This window comes from Motacilla alba, chromosome 7 (genome assembly GCF_015832195.1).
Source record: "Motacilla alba alba isolate MOTALB_02 chromosome 7, Motacilla_alba_V1.0_pri, whole genome shotgun sequence".
Taxonomy (NCBI): domain Eukaryota; kingdom Metazoa; phylum Chordata; class Aves; order Passeriformes; family Motacillidae; genus Motacilla; species Motacilla alba.
The window spans coordinates 11,171,579-11,195,275 of record NC_052022.1 but is presented as its reverse complement, the minus strand read 5'-3'; the positions used below and the strand labels follow the sequence as shown (position 1 = coordinate 11,195,275).

Here is a 23,697-nt window from a genome sequence, read left to right as displayed (position 1 = left end):
AAGCGAGCTGTTTAATTAAGCCTTTTTAAAATTATAGCTAAATGTATAGGGCTATATTAAGAAGGGAGAAAAGGAGACCCATTATATGATACAGAGAACTGGTATCCAGCAAAGAAACCCATTTAAAAATAATGCTTGAGCAATAAGGAGGGCATTTAAACAAGACATGAAAACAATTCCAATCCAGAGAAAAATTGTGGAAGACTTGGAGCTCAGTATTTTAGTTACTGAACCTAAATGTAAAAGTTGTTTTTTATAGGTTAATTTCATAGAAGGAAACATGCAGGAACTGTGGTTTGTTTTGTAAAGAAGGGCAAAACAAGAACTTCTTTGAATTTGCTTTAAATTGGGAGGAAAAACACAATTTAGCAGTGAATTGTTGAAACAGCTAGTGCAATTGGTGAGTTTTAAATTTCCTGGTGTGTGTGGACCAAGAGAGACTTTTACATTCTCTTAGCTAGATATGTTTTAGTCAAAATGATGGGGAAGTCAAGCAAATGCTCTCAGTTCAGTGTCAGTCGGAACAATTTGCGCTTTTAGCCTGGTCTTTAAAAACTCTGAAAAAGTGCAGGAGGCTGATGTCACATGTTTCTACTCAGAGCCTTGCTGTACTTGGTGTTTGTGAGAACTCATTTCAGTATCTGCAGGGGAAGTTAGGAAACCCCTCAAATGTTACTGCGTCTAAGAGCAGGGTGTGTGAGCTGTATGGGGGAAATCACTGCTGCCATGCCAGGGGAAGGGCTGCACCCAGCAACCTTTCCTCTGGCCAAACTTCTATTTAAAATAAAAAAAAGAGAAAGGTGAAAACTTGTCTGTTCTGCCCATCCTATGGGGATTTCCCCTGGGATGAATGCTTCATTGTAGGGAGGAAACCAAACTCAAACAGTGTGTGCCATGTGTGTGATTGCTCTGAGCTAGAAGAGGCTGCTTGCAGTGCTCTGTAGCAGTAGTGGGGAACTGAGGGAGCTGCTGTGCTGGGCTCAGCTGGGGAATGCTCAGGAATGAGTTCATCACATTCTCCTGGTGAATGACAAACTAATGTATAAATTGTTGGAATGAGGACAACAGCATTGTTTGCTGAGTTTCTTATTAAACTGGGCATAATAATTCACTCATTGGGTTACGAGTCAGTAATGTGGGGAGTGGGGGAATGCATTTTCTTTTCATATATTTTGGAAAGCATCTTGAAAGTAAAGCATGCTGTAGGAGTTGTGGGGGATGAGCACCCATGAGGCCTGGATGCTCTTGCTTGATGTTGCTGTGAGGGAGCTGAAGAGCAGCTGGGTGCCACTGGCAGCTGCTGCCCCCACGTTCCAGCATGGTGGGGTTCTGCTTCTGCTCTGTGTTGGGCTGTGGGTGGTGGGGGATTGGGGCTTGAGAGTTTGTTAAATCTGTAATAGTGGTCAGAGTTTGGAGACAGTTGTTTTAAAAAGAAATATTAAATAGCACATGCAGCATTGACTGCTGAAGTCATAAAGCAGATGGTGTTATGAGCCACAGGAGGGTTAAACAGTTGAACAATATCGACTGTTACACTCATAAATGATAATTAAAACATCCTTTTTATTACTCGCTCAATTTTTGCTGCTAGCTTGGACTTTTCTGTTGCTGTCAGTAAAGTTTGGCTGTTCTGAACAAAGCCATAGTTTGCTCAAGAGCCACTGCCACCTGTGGGGCCCAAAAACCTCCTGCAAGATGAGGATGGGAAGGAGCAGCTGAGGAGACAAGGTGTAAAGAACACAAAACTTCACCCACTGGCAGAAAATCTTGTTTAAAGGAATTTCTTCCCCTTCCAGCCATGTGTCAGAAACCTCTGATAGAAAGGGATAGAAACTGAATGATGCATTTTAAGAAGCTGTACCCTCCTCCCTCCCTCCAATTACTGCTTGCATTTTCAGGGTAGAATTAATGAAGTTAATTACAGCTACACAAAATCTCTTGGTTGAGTGAATTACTGAGAAAAATTATGTCTCTACTTTTAAAGTAGAGACATGATTTTCTGCAAGGTTCACAGGCTGTTTTTCAAGCTTGGTTGGTTACTTTGGTTTATAGTCCCCATGATGCATGGTTGCTATCTTAAGCACTCCGGGGTGCACCTTTTAGAGTAATACAAGATGTCAAATTCAATGTAACAACAACTGCAGCATTCAAAACAAAAATACTGAAATAAATAAAACTACTGGTTTCTGACAAAGATGAAAAAGAGTTAAAATGTAAAGCAAAATAACGTGGTGAGGTGCTTAGAGGATAAAACTATATTGTGTAATTCGCAAAGAAAATATCTGATATGCTGCTTGTCTGACAGTCTTTTGTTCACTTTGGTGTCATCATTTTCAACATGCAGCATTAACTGAAGGAGTTTTCAGGGGTCTGTTGACATGTTAAGGTGGAAACAGAAAAAAAGGGCAAAGAATAGTCTGGACAATAAAAACATTTTAAAGGGATACCTTACAGTAAGTAGTATTCAAGATCAGGACTTCAAAGAATGAAGAGATCAGGCATACATGATTGTGAAGCTTTAATAGATAATTTTACTTTAAAATTATCTGACATATGAGGTTGACATTAAAGATAGGCCTGAATTTAAAGCTGGAGGCAAACTTCAGCATCTAATTAATTTTTTACCAAACTGCATGTTGAGGTTTTTGTTAAGGAATTTTTTTTTTGCACAGATTTAATTTAAAACTTTCTTGGTTTGCATATATTTTGGTTTAGGGATTTTCTTAAAAATTAGAAATCAAGTAGGAGTTTTTATATGGCAACACTCATTTTATGTGTGTTTAAATTTTATTTTATTTAAATTTACATTTCTGCTTCTCATTTACAGCTGTGTCCTGGGCTTGCCCCTGGCTTGCCCTTCAAGCAGGGCCCCATGAGCAGCACCCTCCATTCTGTCCTTGTCCTTGTCTCTTGAAAGGCAGAATGCACCTTGTTTTGTGAAATGTAGTTCAAGAAGAGTCTAGTTTACATGGAAAATAAGGTGGTGTGTACATTACTAGAGCTTCCCTGAAAAATTTCAGTAGTGTTTCCTAATGGAAAACTTCAGGATTTTCAGATAAAAGATTTGTATTTCAATTTCCCATCAATAAAATTCCAATCCTTGCTGCATACAAATTTTCATTATATACAAAAACAGTGCTAACAAAGATAAATTTTCAAGAAGAAAAGGCAGGAGCATCATGTATGCAGTGCAGATATGCACAATTGCCCCAGCACAGCCCAGGCAGAATGGCAATGTGGAGTTAAATGTTGCATGAAGACTTGTGGTGGCCTAGCAAACACAGGAACATGAAGGTTTTGAATAGCCATATTAAAGGGGCATTTATTTAGGGCTCTCTGAACACACTTGAAAAACCAGTTTAACAGCAGCATTTGCTGGTTGAGCGCAGTCAAGCAACTAAGCTGGGGAAGGCATTGGGAAATCCTACCAGGAAAGAAATATTTTTGGTTGATGATACTTCTTCAGGGCATCAGGGATGTGAAGTGTCCTTGGGAGTCACGTCACTGCAGCTGGCATTCCTTGTGTTAATGACTGGGCCTTACCAAAGGAAGTCTCACTTCCGTTTCAGAAAAGCTGCAACTTAACTTGCTGACTTGGGTTGTCTTGGGCTACTTACGCTGGTTCATAGAGAAACTTATCTTAGGTTTGGTTTGTGCAGTGTCCAGCACCAGGAGCTGCAATACCCATGAGTGAGGTTCATCAAGAACTGTCACAATATGAGCAAAATTATGTCTCACCCAGTAAAATCACATTTTAGTAAAATACATGGAGACAAAATATTTAATGCAACTATTGCTTGAATTGTACTGATTACAGGAGTCACTAACAGAGGGAACACTCCTCTGAAGATAGGCAGCTTTAGAAAGAATCAAAGTAGTTTGTTTGACAGGTGACTTATCATAGGACAGGTTCTTTTACCATCTATTTTGGGTAATTACTAGTTTTGCCTAAATGTTAGAGGTATTGCATGTTTGTCATCATTAATAATTTTTATTATATTCTACTAAGATCATGGAAGCCCTTTATTTTCTATTTGCTGCTGTGAAATTATTTCAAAATTTACAACTTCACAGATGCAGACTTTTTCTGTGTTTTTTAATTGTGAGTATTTATGATGTTGATGTTTTGCAAGATTCTGGAGCTTAAGCCCCTTAGCTGTCACTGTTCTCTGCTGCTGCTGGAAACACCTTAACAGCAGCAAACAAACTGCTGGCAAAAGGAATTGCAGCATGAAGATAAGGTTGTTTCTAATCTAAGCACTTCTCAGTTGAAAATCGCATGAGGGAAAAAACATATTCAAGGAATCAGTCAATTGTGGCTTTTTTCTAATGTATGATATTTACAACCTCTGACAATTGGAGCTGAGAGCAGCAAAAATCTGCCCTAATTGCAAGGACTGCAAAAATACTCTCACTTTTTTTCCCTGAATAAATGGTTGTTTCTTTGGGATGAAATGCATATCTGCGTTATGAAAGAAAACAATAACAGTGCTGTGTCTGTGCTCGTTAAGTGGTTGGAGAAGAATGAACAAGTCCAGATTTTTCTTTGCGTCTGCCTAGATTTCAGATAACACAGCAGAGCATGTTCCCCAATGCCTCTAATTCCAAAGGGAATATTGTACATTTTGATGATACTTTCATTATTACTTTTCACTTTCAAGAATGTCTGTAAAGATTTTGGATACACTCCTGTACCTTACTATGCCAAGAATAAGCTTTTGTAATTCTGGAGTGTAAGTGTAGAAAATAACTCAGGATTTCAAAATGTGTCTGGAATTTCTATCAGCACCAAAGAGCTTATGATTTGAAAGAAACATGTGTTATTTCTGTGAAACTGCATGTAAATATAAAAAATATATATGTTTAAGTAATGTTTCTTTTTCAACCTTACTGATTTAACTTGTAAAATACTGTTATTTTTTCATCCTAGGTCTGAGGGTAACAGTGTTACTAACATCATCCCTCATGGTATTGGGAGCTGGCCTGAGATGTGTTCCAGTTTCAGACCTAGAAATTAGGAAAAAGTAAGTGAATTAATTATTTTTAATACACGTATTTTATTCTTTCTGCTAATATAATTTTTACTGCTACTACAGAGAAATGTTAGTACAAATTTTCTGTATAAAGTTGATATACCAAATGTTTGTTGTGTGGCCATGGATTTACATGCTTCTTTTGCTTCTTAAATGGATTTTTCTAGTCCTTCTTCTCCATAGTATCTGAAGATCAGAAAACCCTTTACAAGCGTGAGTTAATTTAATCTCACCCCATCCTGTATAACTAATATTAATCTGCTTTGCAAATAAGGAACTAGACGAGGTTCAGAAACTGGCCCAAGATCACACAGGGAGCCATGACTCAACCCCCAAAAATAAGTAGTTTGTATTCAAATGTTAAATAATTAGTTCATTTTCTCATAGTGAACGTATGGCATCATGCCGTGAGACAGACGAATTTGTGCAAAATGGCTTTTTTCATGTAGTCTCTTCCAGTCCATGTTTCAAAGTAGCCTTGTACTTTTTCTGCAGTGAAGGGATTTTCTGCTGTACACATGCCCTTTATGAATTTGTGATAGGAACAGATTCCTTCCTGAAAACCCCACAAACCAAACAATTTAATTATTCCATCAACGTATCCTGAATCTAGGAATCATCAGTAAGTACAGCAGCACTGCTCGTTTTGTACAGCCAGGGAACATGGATCACTTGTTCACTTAACTTTCTTTTGCCTCTCAGTGTGAAGGAGGTGGGAATATGCAGGCATTACTACTCTTTCCTGCTACTTTGAAAAAGCAGCAGCACTGGTTCTTTGCTAGTTAGGCTTGCATAATATGTAAACACCAAGGAAAGATCTTACAAATAAAATGTTTTATGTGGGTTGGGTTTTTTCCCCTTGAAGTCTAGTAAGTTTGAATTCTGCCATGCAGTCTTGGTATTACTTCAGCAAGTTATTTGGGTTTGGGGTTTTTTTGATTTGGTTTTTGGTTTTTGGTTGGTTTTTTTTCCCCCTTAGTATTGTTTAACCTGAAAATCAGCTTGGGCACCTTTTAAGCTGAGAAAGAAAATGTTTGGTGTGAAGTTGAAAGGTGATGACTGGGTACCATGGATAAAGCAAAGAAGGAGGTTCAGAGAGAGAACTGAGAATGTAAAAAACATATGAATTGTAAAACTAGCCCTGGTAAGTAAACTAAGAGCAGAGTGTTAAGTGGGGGGATGCAATTTCAGTTCTTAGGTGCTTAGTGAGCATATAGGGAAGCACTCAAGTTGCTCCTGATGTGTTGGTTGCCTAGTGTTGCCCATTTTGACAGGGTCTTCAGGGACTCTGTAATCAGGGCAGGCTGAACTAACCATGTTGTGCTACACTTCACAGTAACCCTTTTGAGGAAAATGTACTGTTTGGGTGGCCAGGAAGAGCTGTCCGTATTTTACCCTTGGTTTTCATTTTCTTAAAGTGTCAAGGGGTGCTCGACATTCAGTTTGTTCATTCTCATCAGTCTTGGGTTAAATACCAATAGCTTTTAAATGGGACACGTGGCTTAAATGCAATGAAATGTGGTGTTTTATGTAGCTTTTCATTTCTGATGTATGCCAGAAGACATGTGCTGCCCTAGGCTTTACCAAAACAAGCATGAAGACTATAAATGAGAAGATGAAAATTCCCAGGTGAGATTTGGATGTGAGGCATCATCTGGGGAGTGGGAATGAGAGTTTCCACCTTTAAATAAGGTTTTCCAGGGTAGCTGCAGAAAGCAGGCCTAGGAAAGCAATGAAATACATAACTAAGGAGAAACATTCAAGGAACAAAGAAAGGCTTTGGACTCATAGAGTCTGATGAGTGAGATGTATAAAATGTGATGTCAAAATTTATTGAAAACTATATAGGGGGAAAAAGAGTATGAACAGAATACTGATGGAAAAGGTTAATAATTTCATATATTCATACTGTGAAAATATGTATCATTTTCAGCTGAAACTGATAAATTTTTCTACTTATCCTACTCCCAAAAAAAGAAATTTGCCAGAACTGTAGATCTACATGAGGAAGTAGCTTGATCTTTTACACAGTTTGATTTAAAAAAATCTACCAAGAATTAATTATGGCCAACTGTGGGAAGCAAAAGAATGGTTTTCAGTGAAGTTTCTTGAGACTTTGTCAATAATGGTACAGACCGTGTGATGCTATACTGTGTAACTTCCATTGTTTTGTGGGTTAAGGCTTAAAGCCAGTTTTCATCCATTCTTTCAAGTGTGATACTAAATAAAATAATATTTTTTTTGAGATGAGCATCATAACTTGATGCATTAGCCACAACTGGCTGAGCACCAAATTATGCAATTATTCTGAATGTGTATGTGGGTTAATACAATAATTTGAATGTTACGGAGCCTGTCAGAGGGACAAGATCACTTGCAAGCTAATTGGAAGCGTTTCAGAAGCCAGTGTAACTGGAATTCCTTGAAATGCTTTTGTGTGTTTTGTAGTGTATTCCTTCAGCCTGAGAGTAATCTGTGGGAATATGCTGAAGATTTCCATGGGACAATTCTGTCTGAGTTAATGTACATAAAATGTTAAGAATCTTCATGAGGTTTGTAAGGCTTAGATTGGGGTTTTTGTGCTTTGTAGCAGTCTCTGCTCCTTAAGCTCTTGTGATTAACACTGAGGAGAGTTACTAAAGCCCACCACCTATCAGAGCAGTCATAGACATAAGGAAATCACTGTTAAGACTGGCATTTAATCCTGGCTGCTTTATGCTCCTTATCTCAAGTAGACCTGTAATATCCAAGTGTATTCTTAATCCTCTTTCTAGTCCATAATTAGTCTTTTGGTTGTAGTGTGTAATATCAGACTAAGACCATGCCCAGTCCTCCAAGCTGTGTTTTAAACACGGACCTTAACCTCTTTTTTCAGTACATTGGATGCCTATGCATATGAGGGAAAATTCAAGTTGCACATTTCATTGTGTCTCTTGAAGCAGCTGTGAATTTTCTGTGGCGAATTTTTGTTCTCTGCCACACAGGTTTTTGTGTGACCTAAAATTGTACTGGAAATCCATGCCAGAACTGCATAAATTCAGTGCAGGCAAAGTGGGAGTACATGGTGAAAATGTTGAAGTGTGAACTTGTATGTCACATGGAGGATCCATCCTTTACACGGACTAATAAAGTCCCTCTCATGTACACATATGCTTTTACCTGTTTCCCTCCCCAGCCCAGTAACCTATGAGGTTAATGAGTCTGCCATACAAGGACGTTAAAAAGAATTTTTCTTATGTACCATGTGCTTCTGGGTTTGTCAAATGTGCCAGATATATGACAGTAAATTTGACCCCAATTTTATTATTCCTTTTTAAATGTTATGAAAACTTAATTGGCCACACCTGTTTATTCAGTTTACAGTTAATATACATTATATAGAACATAAAGGAAAAAAAGATGTTACCAAATTGTACCTTTCCTGAATCTTCTTCCCTTCCCTGGAGGTTACCAGAACATCACTAATCCTTTTTTACCTGCATTTTTTCCAGTCCTTTCCTTTCTGACACCTGCTTGTCACTGAGTAAATATTTTCATTGCACTCTTTTAGGATTTGATTATTTTATCCTGAACATTAACATTACTGGGAGGCCATTTCTTTATAGACTAAATCAGAGTTGTTTTTTCTCCTCCCCATAGCACTTTATATTTACCTTGTCTTCTGTGTTTAGGAATAGATTTACATACATCTTAGGTCTTAAATCTAGGCAAAAAGCTATATGAGCTGAAATGTGTAAAAGAAGGAAATAAAATTAAGAAGTCAGCCCACAGCCATAAAACTTTGGCTTTTAAGACTGATTGTGTGATGTAAGACTTCTTAAAATGTTTTGAAAGGCAGGATAATTAAAGACATGGAAGTAAAGGATGTAACATAATTTGTCATTTGTATTGAACACATTAATTAAGCAATTTATTAGAAGTTCTTATGCTGTGGGCTGGTAGTGTTTGTCCTTCACATTAGATTTCACAACAGAGGAGCAGTTATTGAGGACCTTGAATCATGGCAGTGAGAGGATGCTCCTTAGCAGTACGTACCATTAAAATGTTTGTTGGGAATCCAGCAAAAAGCACAGAGAATTACAGTGGAAACAGAGTGGTTGTTTACACAGTCATTTATGGGAGACACACCAATAGCTGGTAGATCTCATTAAGATATTAACAGTTCCTAGGATTTTGAATATTTACTCTTAGATATATTGTTGTGAACTCTTTACTACATTTGAAGATTCACTCTTTGCGCATCTTTGGTACATTTTGGTTCTGTTAGCTAGTTGCAACCTAGTTTGAATTTTACTCTTATTAGACTTACTCTATAATAATTCCACATTTTCCCCTTTTCTGTTGCTTAAAGCCTAAAGAATTAATGGGATAATCTAATTATTTGTCTTTTCTGATCCTAAGGCTGCCATAAGTCACCGTTCTTATGCATGAAAAATGCAAAGAAGCATCTTAGAAGAGGTTATTTCAGTAAATGAAAGATGTATTATATAGGTGCTTTTGGTAATACTGAACACACTTCTGTGCTCAAAAAACCCCAAACAATCCAAATTGGAGCATCTGTGGAGAAGAGGAATTAAAGTGTTCTAGGGAATGAGAAGAGCCTGTTAGGAGAGGAAGGTAGACAAATCAGCCTGTAAGGAATAAAGACAGAGTGTGCCGAGTGTTTTGTGCTCCCTACTTCACTGGGGAAGAGAAATGAAAAAAGGATTTAATCTAAAGTGAGGGTCTGGGAGTAGAAAGATGAATAAACATACCTGTTTGTGTGCTGTAGCTCAGCAAGCAGAGGGGAAAAACATTAAAACTGAGCACTTGCCTGGTGCTTTTGGTGCTGATTTGTGCTGCAGTGCTAGGGGAAGGCTGAGCTGGATTAATCCGTGGCATCAGAAAAATAGGAAAGTGGGGAGAAAAGGAAACAGGTCATTCATGAGTAGCTTCACATGGGGGATACTTATTTTTTATGCCTCTGTAATGTAACAGTTTATCTTGTTTTTATTACTTCCACCAGCTTTATCTTGTACACAGGGTTTATTTTTTAACCTCTGTTCCAAAGCATTTGTTTTAGATTAGAGGTCCTGTGTTCTTAAGTGGCTATGACTTTTTCTGGCTTTGCTTATTTGTTGATGGTAGTGGGGGGTGATTTAATGTCCCTCTGGCTGCCCAGTGGTCCCGCCTGCCACTGCTCGGGCCACGTGTCCTGTGAGGCACCAGCAGCTCCTGATCAGCCAGGGGAGCAGCCAAATTGGCTTCTCCTTCAGCTGGATCAGCCCTAGTGGAAAAAGGAGATGACTTGACAGCTCTGCTCATAAATGCTCTTTTCCTTTTGCTCCTGTCCTGGACTTTGGCCATGGCACTGTGGGTGTCATCCACCTGCAACCAGTGTGCCTGCTGAATTAGCAATTTACAGACCCTCTGTAAATTCTTGGAGTACATGTAAAGAAACCCAGAAAGGGCTTGGTATTGCAGCAGTATTCAGTGGGCAGCACTTCTACAAAGCCTCAGTGCAAGCCTGTTCTGGAAGGGAAGAGAATTTATATTCTCTGTGGGATATTTAGCTTCATCTCATATAATGGCAGGTGGTATCCTTAACTGTAGAACGCTTTTAATTTTTTTAATCATACTGAGCTCCTTGCCTCAGTTTGTGACTCATATTATGGTGGCTAATTTCTGTCCTTAAAGAATTCATATTAATTGAATTTATATTGAAGTTGCTGCATTATAATCAAAACACCCTCTTGCTCTTTCACTTGCTGAAGAAGAATTATTCAGGAATATTAAATAGGTCTTGTTTATCCCATTCCTTAATTTGCTGCATCTCCTGTACACTCCTACTCTTTTACTAAAAAATCCTACTTAGGACCTCTTTTTTACTAAGTAATCTTAATCAGCTTTCTCCCACAGCAGCCCAAATAGCAGCCAGTCCTGTGCACTTCCCTGATAATTTTTTTCAGTATGTTTTGCCTCATTAGCCCATAATGTAATTGCCTACTTTGTGTTTACAATGTTGTGTACTTTGGGTCTGTTTGTATTTGATGAGCATGTCCTCTATTAGTGTTGCTTTAAATATTTCTTCTTTTAGTAATGGGTTTGTGGAGTTGGTTAGTTTTAAAAGAAAAACAAGAAAAGAGAACTTAATGAAAAAGCCCCTCAGCTTTGACTTTATGTGCCCTTATCTTTCAAACCAGGATAAAGTGAAGAACCACCCCCCACAGGTGTGTGACAGGTGTGATGGCTGCACAATAACAGTGTGAGGATGCAAGGGAATTTGTCACCACAGTGCCAGGGGGTCTCACTGTACACCCACCTCATCCCTTTCCTCTGTCAGGATGTGTGATGGACACCTCAGGCTCTTTGCCTGAGATTGCTGCTTCCTCTCCTTGCAAATACTTGTCTCTCTCGGCAGGCTTTCAGTAATAAGTTTTGGAGTAACTCTGGTTTTCCAATCCTTTAAATTTAATCCCAAAACTCACTAGCTTTCAGAGCATTGTAAATGTGTTTGCTATTTTCTTTAAGTGTGGGAAAAGAGACATGAGGCTGGGATGCCTGGGATGGAGATGCTGTGGTCCCTTCCAAGTCCACTGCCATGATAGTCCGACTGACTGTGCTGAGGCCATGGTTCATACAGGGGTGGAACATGAGCCTAATTCCTGATGAAAATGGCTAAATGTGCATTTCTAAGTTTTTCTCTTTTCTTTTTCATTCTATTTCTGGAGATAATGTACCAAACAATGACTCAGGCTTTCTGCTTGTAATAATATTTCTTACTGATGAGGGAAAAACAGCTTTAAATTATTCCACATATCAATGGTCGCATGAATCAAAAAAAAGCTAAAAATGCTAATGGCCTCAATCCATGAATATCCAGAAGGCAGAAAGCTTTTGTAGTATAAATATATCATTTAATGAAAATATCGAAAGGAAGTGCATTTCCATGAAATTCATCTATAGAATGTTATTTTTAATAGATGAATTCATTGCTTTACCCAGAGGTATTTTTCTTTCCAGTCTTTTTCCAGACACAGAGCCTTGCTGTTCTCTCTTTGGGGTATAAACAAAACATCATTTGCATTTGCCATACTCTGTAGCAGTGAATTGCAGTAAAGCATGAATTTGACCTCCCTAATTCTCTTTGCCCTAAAAGTCCCTGAAAAAGTTCCCCTTACTAGGAGGCTCTTTTGTTATATTTATTTTTGTGAGTTCAAAGGAAAAGCTCTGTCCACTTCTAGTAGCTTGATTGTGAAAAATCAGCAGTGGTTCTTGACAAAACTAATGTTGGTTTCCTCTGAGGTATAATCAGTCTTCTAATACATAATGTGGGTAAGTCCATGGCTTTTCATGTGCCTTTTTCTGGGCAAGCAGTTTGCATGACACACCAGTACAGACACTCTAGAGTAGGAGGTATTTGTTTGCTTTGTTGCCATGTAGTAACACTAAGTTCAGTAACACTTCAAAAAGTTCTCTGAAGTCCTCCAGTGGAAGGGTCTCTTTAATTTGGTTCCAGGAGCTCCCACAATGAGCTAATCACTACATAAACCTATTTGTCTTCCAAATTAGCAGGAGCTGAACAATCCACTTGTTTCAGTGAATGAAATTGTCAGGCATGTGAAAGAAATATTAGCCATCCATTTCTATAAAACATCAACTTCTTTATCCAGAATTACTTTTTGCTTTAATTGTTAGGATCAGCAGTTCATGTACTAACCTTTTCCATAGTAACTGACACATTGTAGCCCTGTCTTCCTGCAGAATAAGCACTCTCTGTGACTTCATTGCTCCTCACATTTTGCCCAACAGTGCCCAAACTGAATTGCAGTTTATTTTTGTTGTATTTGCATAGAAGTTTCAAAAGTGTCTAAGTGGTCTATTCTCATGGCAGTGAGTGGGAAAAGCATGGTAGATGTTTCATAAACAAAGCCTCCACCAGAATCTCCTCTTCTCAGGGCTCTTGAAATGAACTCTGCCTCCTCCTAAGATGCAAAGGAACTGAATTTTCCAGTTGGGCTGGGGTCATTTTGTGTAGAGAGTCAGAGCAACACCCTGGAGTTGGCAGCCCTGCTCTTCACGGTGTTGTCTGCCAAAGAAAAGGTGAAAATGCTTTTTCCACTGTGAAATCAGTTAAAATACTGATCCAACTTCTACAGTCTTAGCCTTCCCAGAAAAATGTTACATAACATACCTTAGAACTGAACTTTGGATACTTATTTTAGTGTTGTGGGTTTTAAATCCATTGTATCAAAAGTAATTTTTGAGTAAGTAGCTCTCCTTCCAGTGTTGCCTTTTTTCCCCATCTGAGAACAGAAACGAATGAGATTTTCTTTCATTTAAAATTCTCCTAAGTCCAGGCATTAGACACACAGTGGTAGGAACACTAAATGTCTGAATTTTTTACCTAGAAAAACCACTTATGTAACACACAGCTTTTAAATAGCTTAACAAATCCAGTACCTGATGTGACTGTGACCATGCATGCAAAGTTTCAGCTTGTACAAGGAGAAAAAGAAAAATAAAGCTGCCTGTAAATGGAAGTGCTTTCCCATCTTAACTGTATGGTATTATCATCAGTCACTAGAACCTTTTTCCAGTGTAATCTCACTTTTTTCATACCCAGTTTGCTCAGTTATATTGTAATTCCAGCATTTATAGCCTCACATGGTTTTCTTTGTTGCTGCCTGTTAGGATATTTCAACAGTGACTGCAAGAAGTGAGCAAGGCAGGTCCAACCAGGTCAGTTCCTGATACTAGTATCAAGTCTTCTCAGGGAAGTGGTGAAAACTGCATAATTAAAGTTATTTATAATGTGACTTGATAAAAAAAATTGGGAAAGAGCTGACAGTATAGTACAGTAAGAGTTTTTCTTCTCTAATTTCTATTTGCTGTATTTGAACTGTCCCTTGTACTATATTTTTGCAGTTCAGAGGCCAGTTTAGGAACAGAAGTGATCTTTATTTTGTGCAAAAGTGTGTGTGTGTGTGTCCATACGTGTATTTTCTTAGATAGATACATAATGTAAATATGTAATTACTCATTACTGTGATGCTCTGCCATGTGGTATTTCACACTACCATTTACCATCAATCCTCAAATATATTTTTTTTTCTTTAAAAGGGCTCATAAAGGGCTCACATTCAATTGCAAATTACAAGTTGGGCAGAGCACATAAATTCATTAGCAGGGAGGTCAGACGTGCAAAAACCTTGACATATCAAAATGAGTCCTGACCTGGTCACTGAGACACTTAGAAACACAATATTTTAGATAGATGTTTACTCCCCCAATTTTGCTGTAAGCTACAGTCATCAGTTATTTTGTAAGTCGAGAATGAATTTCTGGTGTAACTTTTTTCCAATTTTCTCTTTCATGATTGTGATTAAAAAGCCTTCTGCTCGTGTTATTTTCTGTCATTTGACCTCAATAGCTTTCTACTTTTTGATACATGAAAATAATTAAATTATGATTGGATAAATAACACATCTGAAAACAGCATTGGGAATATAACAGATGAACATTACACTTGATAGTGCAATGAGACTAAAAAATGTTTTTCCATCTGGGTAAGACCCTGAGCTAAAGTTATCTTTTCATCCCTTTCCTCAGGAAAGAGAAAACTTGTTGTGCAGAATGAAATTGGAATAGTGATGGGGAAAAGGCAATTCCTCTTTGCACTTTTTCAGTAGCAGAAACAAAAAGAAAATCAGGGGATAACAGAAACAAACTTCTCTTGGACTTGGAGCAATTTTTAGCACTGATGGTGTACGAGAGGAGACTCACAGGCTGTGAGACGAAAATCTAGTGCAGTGCTGATAAGATGTTGTAACAAACAGCAAAAAGCCACCAATACTGTTATGTTCATATTTCTCTGTCAGGTGGAGCAGCTGCTACATACATCTCCCTGAGCAGCAGCTTAGTAAATGCTCTGAATTGCATTTGGAATCTCTCATCCCTGCCTCTCTGGGGAAATGAGTTAAGGATGTGCAGAAGAACCATGCAAATAATCTTTTTCTCAGGAAAAAGTAGCTTAATTCAAGTCAGTATTGAAAAAGAGATAAAATAGGGTTTAAGCTGTTATCATATGCAGAGATATTTGAGGTAGTAGACTGTATATTGATGGCAATTTAGTCTGAAAATAGTGTTTATTAACTCAAATATGTTGGACTTGAGAAATTAAACAATATGAAGATAAGAGATGTTCTACCCTGGATGATAATGTGAGGCTTGGTAAATGCCAGAAACACAAATCGTGCGAACAGATCACACCAGGCAGGACAAGGCTGGAGAGAGAGCAGCCAGGAAAACACCAACACAAGACACCTTGAGAGAGGCAAAATTGGCTCACCCTGTGGAAAAAAACCCAACAAACCCAAACCAACAAAGACAAAAAGCTAATATAGAATTAAAATTCTGGATTAAGTTGCAAAGTAAAATTAACATTTGTTGCTCCCTTAGAGTATAAGATTGGTTATAGAGCTTTATTCAGATGATGGAGTTTGATAGACATAATCTAAATCTGAAGTGGTGAGAATAAGTGTGTGTAATCTTCACAATATATAAATTGGGGGCTTTTGTTTGATGGTTTATTTAGGGTTTTTTTTTACAAAACTTCTTCTTCTGTCAGATGAAGTGCCTACATGACCACAGATGCTGCAGAATTATTGTACTCTTTTCTGCTTTTACTGAGTTTTATGTGCCTTTAGGATGACTACAGAGGAGGCATATTTGAATTAAAACAGTAATACCAGAGTGGTGTCAGTGAACAGAAGTGGTAGTACACCTAAAGCTATAAAGGTTATTTTCTGGTGACACAGTTTTCCAAATATACAGTAACGAGAACATAATTTAAGCATTACATTCACTTTGGAGCAGGAGGAAACACTAAAATAAAATCATTATATGTTGCAGTAGTTACTTCACTTGCTACTGAAATGCAGTTATTTCTGGGGATGTGCCGTAGCTCTGCAAATACCCTGGAACATTTTAGAAGTTTGAGAATAACTGCACTGAGATAGAAGGAAAATACCAAAGTGCACAAGGATACCTTGGTTTGTCCCAAGTACACTGGAGAGCTGCCATAGGGGATTGATGTAATGTGTCCTCGGGAAAAATACCAGAGCATTGTTTATATAGTACTTTTTCTTTATTTGAAACTATTCCATTTTGGTTTAGCGTGTGTGACAGTTTAACAAGCATTGACAAGGCTTGACCGTGCCTTGGTGATGTCCATCTGAGGCATATCATCCACACCAGTAATGAAATCTGTCATTTCTGTGTGAGGATTAAAAAAACCTCCAAAACCAGTGAATTGCTTATAAGTAAGAGTGGATATTATTTCTGTCCCAGCTAAGAAAGAGTCTCCTTCAGATGATATATAATAGTGCTTCTTTTTTTGGTATACTTTTTATAGATTTTGTTTAAAAAGTTAATTTCCAATCCACTGAGAATCAGTAGCATCTATTCCTTTCTATTGCAATCGATCTTACTAATTCCATAAAGATTCTGTAGGCATTTCTTTTGCATATTGTGTTCCTTTGTGTGCTTTAAAAAACTCCTGCTACACTGTATATTATTCAGCCATTTGTGGCTTGAAACACTGCCTAAATGCTGGGTTATGTTTCCCCATTTTCAAGCCGTAGCTTTTTATGTCTCACAACTCAAGTCTTGCAGCAATAACACTGAGTTCCTGCTATGGTTAGAAAAACGCCACCCATTTGAAAATGTCATCTGCCACCACTTTATTGCACAATGAATAGATTTACTTTGGAGGGTTGCAATATCTCATGTGACTCTCTAGCTGTTTTTTAGACATGAAGTTTTTATATAAAATTCTGAAATAGTTTTGCATTCTATGGCTGATTACTTTTTGGAGAAGTCAAAGTGGAAGATTTCTGACTGAATTCCCGCATGTAGGAGAGCCTTCAAAAAGTCCTTTCTGTATTTGTTCACTGTACTAATATTAAGCCAAACTTTGCAGAGACTTCACTGCTTGGAAGTACTATCTCTGTTCTGTCACCAGCCTTATCTGTTAAATCCCAATGAGTGTGAAAAACGAGAAGAATCTGGGTTTACTTGGCTGTTTCAGCAGTATGTCGAGAATGGCCAGATTGCTGGAGAAGACGACTCTCTTGGAAACCCTAACAGCCCAGCCTTCTCATCTGCAGGCACACAGAGCTCATCTGAGTGTGTAAATAAAAATAAATAATGCAGTGAAAAAATATGCAGAGTATTTTGCTGAAGTGTTTCAATTTAGGATTTGCCATAACTAATTTAAATCTTCGGTTGGGATTTATGCAGGCAGGAGGGTCACGTTTACAACATTTGTAATTTAAAGCTTTTCTGCTACTACCCCTTTTCTACTTTTATATCCTGTCACGATACCTTTTTGCCGCAAAGAAAGTCTCTTTTATTCCCTTTTCTGCTTTGAAGAGAACATTTGCTTTTCCTTTTATGCGAGGTAATGAGATCAGAGTAGCTCTGGATTCTTTAAATCAATCTAATTCGGCCTTCTTTTGGCGTGTAGAATACCCTTCTTTTGCACGGGGCTTTCATTTCTTTGTGCAGCAGCTCCATCTCCGGCGCTCGGTCCCTCACGTTTCTTTTTAATTACCGCAAGCCAGCGAGCGGTTCTCACCCGTTTGCCGCGCTGTGTTGTGTCTTGCAGGCTGATCCACGGCGGGCAGCTGCTGAACGGGCTGGCGGGCCCCACGGTGATGAACGCCGCGCCCTTCCTTTCCACCACCTGGTTCTCCCCGGACGAGCGCGCCACGGCCACGGCCATCGCCTCGCTGCTCAACTACCTGGGCTCGGCCGCCGCCTTCCTGGTGGGGCCGCTGGTGGTGCCGCCTCCGAACGGCACGGCTCAGCTGGCGGCGCCCAGCAACACGCAGCACATCAAGGACCGCATCGAGGCCGTGCTCTATGCAGGTGCGGGCAGCCGCAGCGCCTAAACCCACCGAATGCTCCCGCTCCCCTGCGCGCTTGGTGCTTGAGAAGCGCTACCCTCTAGTGGCTGCTTTGCACAGGGTCTAGGCTCTGAGATAAGTCAGGAGGATTCATTTTTTTAATAGCCTTTTGTGCAGGCTGACTTGAAAAGAAGTAGCTCGGTTGTTTGTATCGGCTGATCTTGGGAGAAATGTCTTCTTGGAGTTTCCCTGAGCTTCGGAACTGGCTTTTGCTTATTGAATTTTCATTAAAAATACGTTTCCGTGACAAGTTGGGTTTCTTCTACTGTTTCTGTAAGGATTGAAATTCAATAGTCCTTTAGCATGAAATTCTATTCTGCATTAACTGAGCCTTAATTTATGACCTGCATGTGCCTTTCAAATGTGATTAGATAATTAGTATTTCAGAATCTACAGAATCAGAAACACTGAAATTAAAACACAATAGATTTTGTTTTTAGCTAAAACCACGTAATTCTTACTGGTGAGCAATTTCAATGAAGTGACAACAGTTTAGTGGAAAAAATCACTGATATAAAATTCACCTGATAGAACTTGGATTTTATATCCTTACTCTTTTTATTACAATGGCTTCTATTCCTCTTCCTGTCACATACAAAAATTAGCAGCAAACTTTAAGGAAACAGAATTGGTTAAGTGGTTAAGTGTCTACATTCTAATTTTTAGTGCATATAAATTGGTACAGCATTAAGAGTTGCACATCTGATAGGGGTTTTTCCCTCTTATAATTGCATCCTCTGAAATCCAGCCAGGAGTTAGTCCTAAGTGTTCCAGAAGTCCTAACATATGTAGTTTATGTGGAGGTTTAGTGGATTGAGTTAGCTTTTTGTGATCATTTATTCCTGGACGTTGTCCTTATGGAAATTTGTCAAGTTAATATTCCTGTTGGGTGAGGGCCATTTTAATGTTTGTTTTAAAGAAAGTGTAATAGAATTTGGATCATGACTTCAGCAAGTATTTTTGAGTAAGCTACTTTTTACTGGACTCAAGTGGAACAACGAGGAAATTCAGGTTTGGATAAGCGTTTTTCACAAGTAAATATGGTGTAAGGCTCTGAAAATCTTGTGGCAGATGAAACTGCCTGGTGTGAAAGAAGGAAAAACGAAAGCAAGTCAGGTTTTGTCCTGAGGAGCAGTAGATAAGGGGAGGAAAACCCTAGCAATCTGAGAAGTGCTTCAGCTCTCCCTCTGCAGATTTTCCATGGAGAGGAAAGAATTCTTCTGTCTAAGGAAATACTGCGTTGTGCTTGAAACCCTGTTTTGAGTCTGGTAGCAGTAGAAATGTTACCTTCAGCAGTGCATTAGATTCCCTTTCTCTTCTGTTCTCTTTGGGGAGGTTTTCCTAAGCATTTTCCTCAGAAACAGGGATGGCTGTTGCCACCAAGGCTCAGGTCTTGCCTGCCTCACATCTCAGTATGGCTCTTTCTACCTTTCTGAGCTAGCAAGAGTGTGGGAACACCCTTGTAGACCTGTTTGGGACCACTGGTCCCAGCAAGCAGCTCTTCAGCTCCTACAGCAGCTCTTCAGCTTCCTAGGAATTGTGTTTTGTGGAGCATCTGTATTTCTCACTTAGTATTTGAAACAGAGATAGTTTTGAACAGAGATAGTTTCTTTGTGCTGGTGTTTGTGTCCTATGGATGTGTATTTTCAGGAGCTGCAAACTCTGTAGCTGTTCAGACAATGACAGAGAGCTGCTTTGTGAACGTTGCTGGCCTGCAGTGAATCCCAGTAATGATGGAAAACCTCCAACTGGTTTAAAATTGCAAAGAACTATCAAAGAGGGGTTTGCTTTGAATCCCTCATGGGATTTGTTCTGTCTCAGCTTAGCCCTGTTTCCCTGGAGAGCTGAAGGTGCAAGGTTCCTTCTGACTGCTTCCCTTCGCTCTCTTGTGCCACGTGGGGTCCAGAGGTGGAAGGCCAGCTGCTTCATGGTGGGTAATAGTGAACAGACAGCTCTCTTCACCTGTGGGACAAAAAATGCCTGGTAGGTGTGGTAGGGTATTTGTCCCCTTAAACAGCTGCACAGAAAACTAGGCTCAAATTAACTTCACAGATCAGTATTAAAGGTTTTGCAGAATGTAGAAGAACAAGAAGCTGGATCCAAATGTTCCAGTTCCCCACTTCTTCAGCAAGTGTGGTCAGGTTTGGTATGACTTGTTCTTTCAGATACTATAGGAAAGCCAGTTTCACAGGGTAAGCACTCTGCATTTCTAATGAGCTTGTTGCTTTTGTGTGAGCTAGCGTTAAATAAGCAGCCTCCAAAAGTTAGATGATGTCTTTTAAAAAACAGTAACGATGGGAATTGTTAACTTGGGATCAGTAGTGTGCCAACAGTGTGCAAATTTTCCAAGGACTTAAGCTCAAACATGATTATGAAGCAATTGCTTATAAACCCATTCTGAAATTGCTCTGTTAACTCCAGTCTCTTCTGTGTTTTAATAAATTGCTGTTCCTTTATCTCATACACGGTCTCAGAGCTCAGCTGAATTGCCACAGCCTCTTTCTGTGTCGTCTGTGTTGCTGCACATTCTGGTTCACAGCTCAAGTAGTACGGATGTAGCAAATCAGGATTGAATTGTATTACCTGAATCGTGTAAGGAAATGAATTATTCTGGACTGCAGCCAGAGCTTTTAGCTTTGTGCTTTCCTAAATATCAATGTAAAATCATTATTTGTTTAAAAAAAAAAGTGTGTGTGTGTGTAAGGGGCCCTCATGCCCCCTGGAATGCTCCCACAGAACAAGGTAGGGAGGAGGGTTTCTGGGACTGTAAAGGTTTTTGTGCTATGAGTTGCCTGTCTGAAGGAAAAATACTTTGTTATCAAGGAGTCTTGTGGCTCTCTGAACCTCTTTTTTTTTGTTTGTTTGGTTTTTTTAAACTTTCTTTCTTTCCTTTTTTTTTTTTTTTTGGTCAGCTTGGGGTTTACACAAGCATCAGGGTGCCTGCTTCCTAGGCTGAGATGCAGGCATGTCACACGACAAGTTGCTGTGGTGTGGTACCCAGTTTTTGTCAAGCGTTCCAGTTTCACTCCTCAACAAGTACACAGATATGTACATGTCTGTGTCCCTGCACACTAATTTATGAGTTGCCCCATTTCATGTGCTTTGCTCTGTTTGAGAGCATCCATTGCACTTTTGAGGAGCTGACAGCTTCTAAAGAAGAGCCTCTGTCTTGTGACTGCAGCTCCCTCGCTCTCAGCATTGACTTATTTCTTACCTTCTCAATTTTGCTTACTTTCACTCACTAGTTACCTGCCCAGGAAAAGTTTTCGATTGTATTCCTCTTCCTCTGCTCTGGTAAAGTAAACGATGGAGATAAGGGTGTAGGTTTCCTATTGGGGAAGGATTTCAATATGTGAGAAATCAGATGTGTTTGGCAGTACCTGGACTTGTAATAGAGGTGTAAGTATTGTATACAAAGCTAAGATGGCACTAAAAACTCATATTCTTCAACAGAGGGAGATGCTTTTGTTTCCACAGTGAATTTGTCACTTTTCATTTGTGCATAGAACAGAGCTATCTAGGCAAATTTGTTAGCCTGCAAAGTATAACACTGGGAAACATTAAAGAGTGGGAAGAAGGTACTACAAGGACAACATCCTGAATCTAGTCATTAAAATAAAAAAATAAGAGGGTTACTGTACTGCTCCTGCTACAGCAATTTGACTGGCAGAAATCTTGAGGCAGTGCATAGATGAGACCCCAGATGGGCACCTGTTATGAAATATTTCTGTGATTTAAATATTTCTGTGATTCTGCAGAAGAAAACCTGGCCTTTCCCCTTACAGCATTGCAGTATGACAGTTAAATACTAAGTACCTTGGACAAAATTGATGAGATTGTGTGATCACATTCTTGAGTGGCTATATCTGTGTGCAGTCTTAAATCTTCCTTTAATATGTGATTAAAATATGTGTAATACATATGCCTGTAAACCTATGTGTAGACTAGAGGCAGGAGGGGGAATAAACAGCTTTTACTAAAGAGCTGTGTGGAATCATCCTGTAGTGACAAGAGTATCTCATCCCTTTCTTAGGTCTGGGGTGATCAGTTACTGCCAGTTCTTTATTCACTGCTCATAGTCTCCAAAACAATGTGCACAAAGACAGAAATTAATCTGTTTTCTAAAGAGCAGAGGAGTGAGAAGGTCTAGTTTAAGTGCCCTTGGCCCTTGAAACATGCAGTTACACCACAGCAGGAAAAGAGACACCACGTAATTCAAGTATTTGATGATGAAAAATGGCATTGTCACACTCCCGATATGCTTTTTTTCCCATATGCCAAATAGAAGCATTCATTTCCCTTCTCCATCTCCAGCTGATCCATTTAGACTCTGAGTGTTATTTACTTTTCAGTTTCCTGAATTTATTTTAGCAGAAGACCTGGCAAAGTGCCATGTTCATATTGATTTATTAAAAAAGAGAAGAAAAAAAGAAAATTAAGGCAATTGAGTATCCAGCTCTGCTGGAATTTATTTGTGCTGTCAGTGAACACTTCTTTGTTATAAGATCACAAGTTCTTTTTAAGATAACACACTTCAGCTATACATTTTTCTCTCTATCAGCAAAGAATCTTGTTTTCAGAGGCAATAGGAGAAATACTGGGATTGAGGACTGTGGAGAACATGATATACATTGTAAAAGGCCTGTAAAACAAATTAATTAGACTGACTGTGGGTAGAGTTTTTTCTCTTCAGAATGTCTGCTCATGGGACTTACTGTTTTCTGTGAAGTGCTCATCACTTTTTGAGCTCAGGTCCAAACTTCTGCTATGAAATTTTTCAAAGATTTGGAATTCCTGCTGCTAAGCAAGCAGAGCATCCACAAACAGCTGTATTCTTTCTTTTTCCCCCTCTTACCTGTACTTTTTCTATTCATGAGCCATGGCTGGTTCTGCATTTTGCTCTTTATATTCTGTTGCCATGTAGTACTGTTTGTGTCGGAACTGCTGCCTCGCTTGACCTTTTGTTTGCCTTCATCATCTTGTGCAATGAATAATTGTTATTCCATGCCCTGGGGCTTCCCCAGTCCCATCTGTTTCAAGTCTCTAGCGTGCTGTTACCTGCACTGAGTTACTTCCATCGAAAGGAAACGTGGCCAAATCCTCATATTGCAGTTCTCTCTGAAGAGAAAAAGCAAAAGCTTTCCTTTTGCTTCACTGAGTTCCCTGTGTGTGAGCCTTGTTCTCTGCAGCACCTATCACTGGAATGGACTGCCAGTCTCACTGATTCTCCATCTCAATTTGAAATCTTGTTTGGGGAAGGAGAAAGAAATTCCTCCTTCGAGTTACGGAATTCTGTTGTCAGGAGCAGTCAAGCACTTGTGATGGGATTTATGTCTCAGAGGCTGGCTGATAACAGCACTGCAGTGAAATAAGTCTTTCAATGCTAACATCTGTTCTTGGTTTTGTTTTTCTTTGCCCTCTTGTTTAGAATTTGGAATGGTTTCCCTGATATTTTCTGCAGCGTTGGCCTACTTCCCCTCGCGCCCTCCATTCCCCCCCAGCGTGGCTGCAGCGAGCCAGCGGCTCAGCTACAGGAGAAGTTTTTGCAGACTCTTAAGGTAGGACCTCATTGGGTTTCCACTTCAAAGCAGATCAGTGCCTAAGTAAATAAAAACAAGTGTGCTTTAATCTTCTCATTGAGCAAACAAGTTAGTTTGTAGTACTTTTAAACAAAATAAAATGAAATATTAATGTCAAGACATAAAAGGATGCTA

At 39.1% G+C, this 23,697-nt stretch overlaps 1 protein-coding gene across 1 annotated transcript in view; it reads left to right on the top strand.

Annotated features, from left to right (window-relative positions):
* The window catches only part of SLC49A4 (solute carrier family 49 member 4), a 65,488-nt gene that overhangs the window by 15,431 nt on the left and 26,360 nt on the right, over positions 1–23,697 (top strand). The window contains exons 2-4 of the mRNA XM_038141858.1: positions 4,931–5,024; positions 17,683–17,945; positions 23,412–23,541. Of these exons, the coding sequence (XP_037997786.1) occupies positions 4,931–5,024; positions 17,683–17,945; positions 23,412–23,541 (487 nt within the window). The remainder of the gene's footprint in view (positions 1–4,930; positions 5,025–17,682; positions 17,946–23,411; positions 23,542–23,697) is intronic.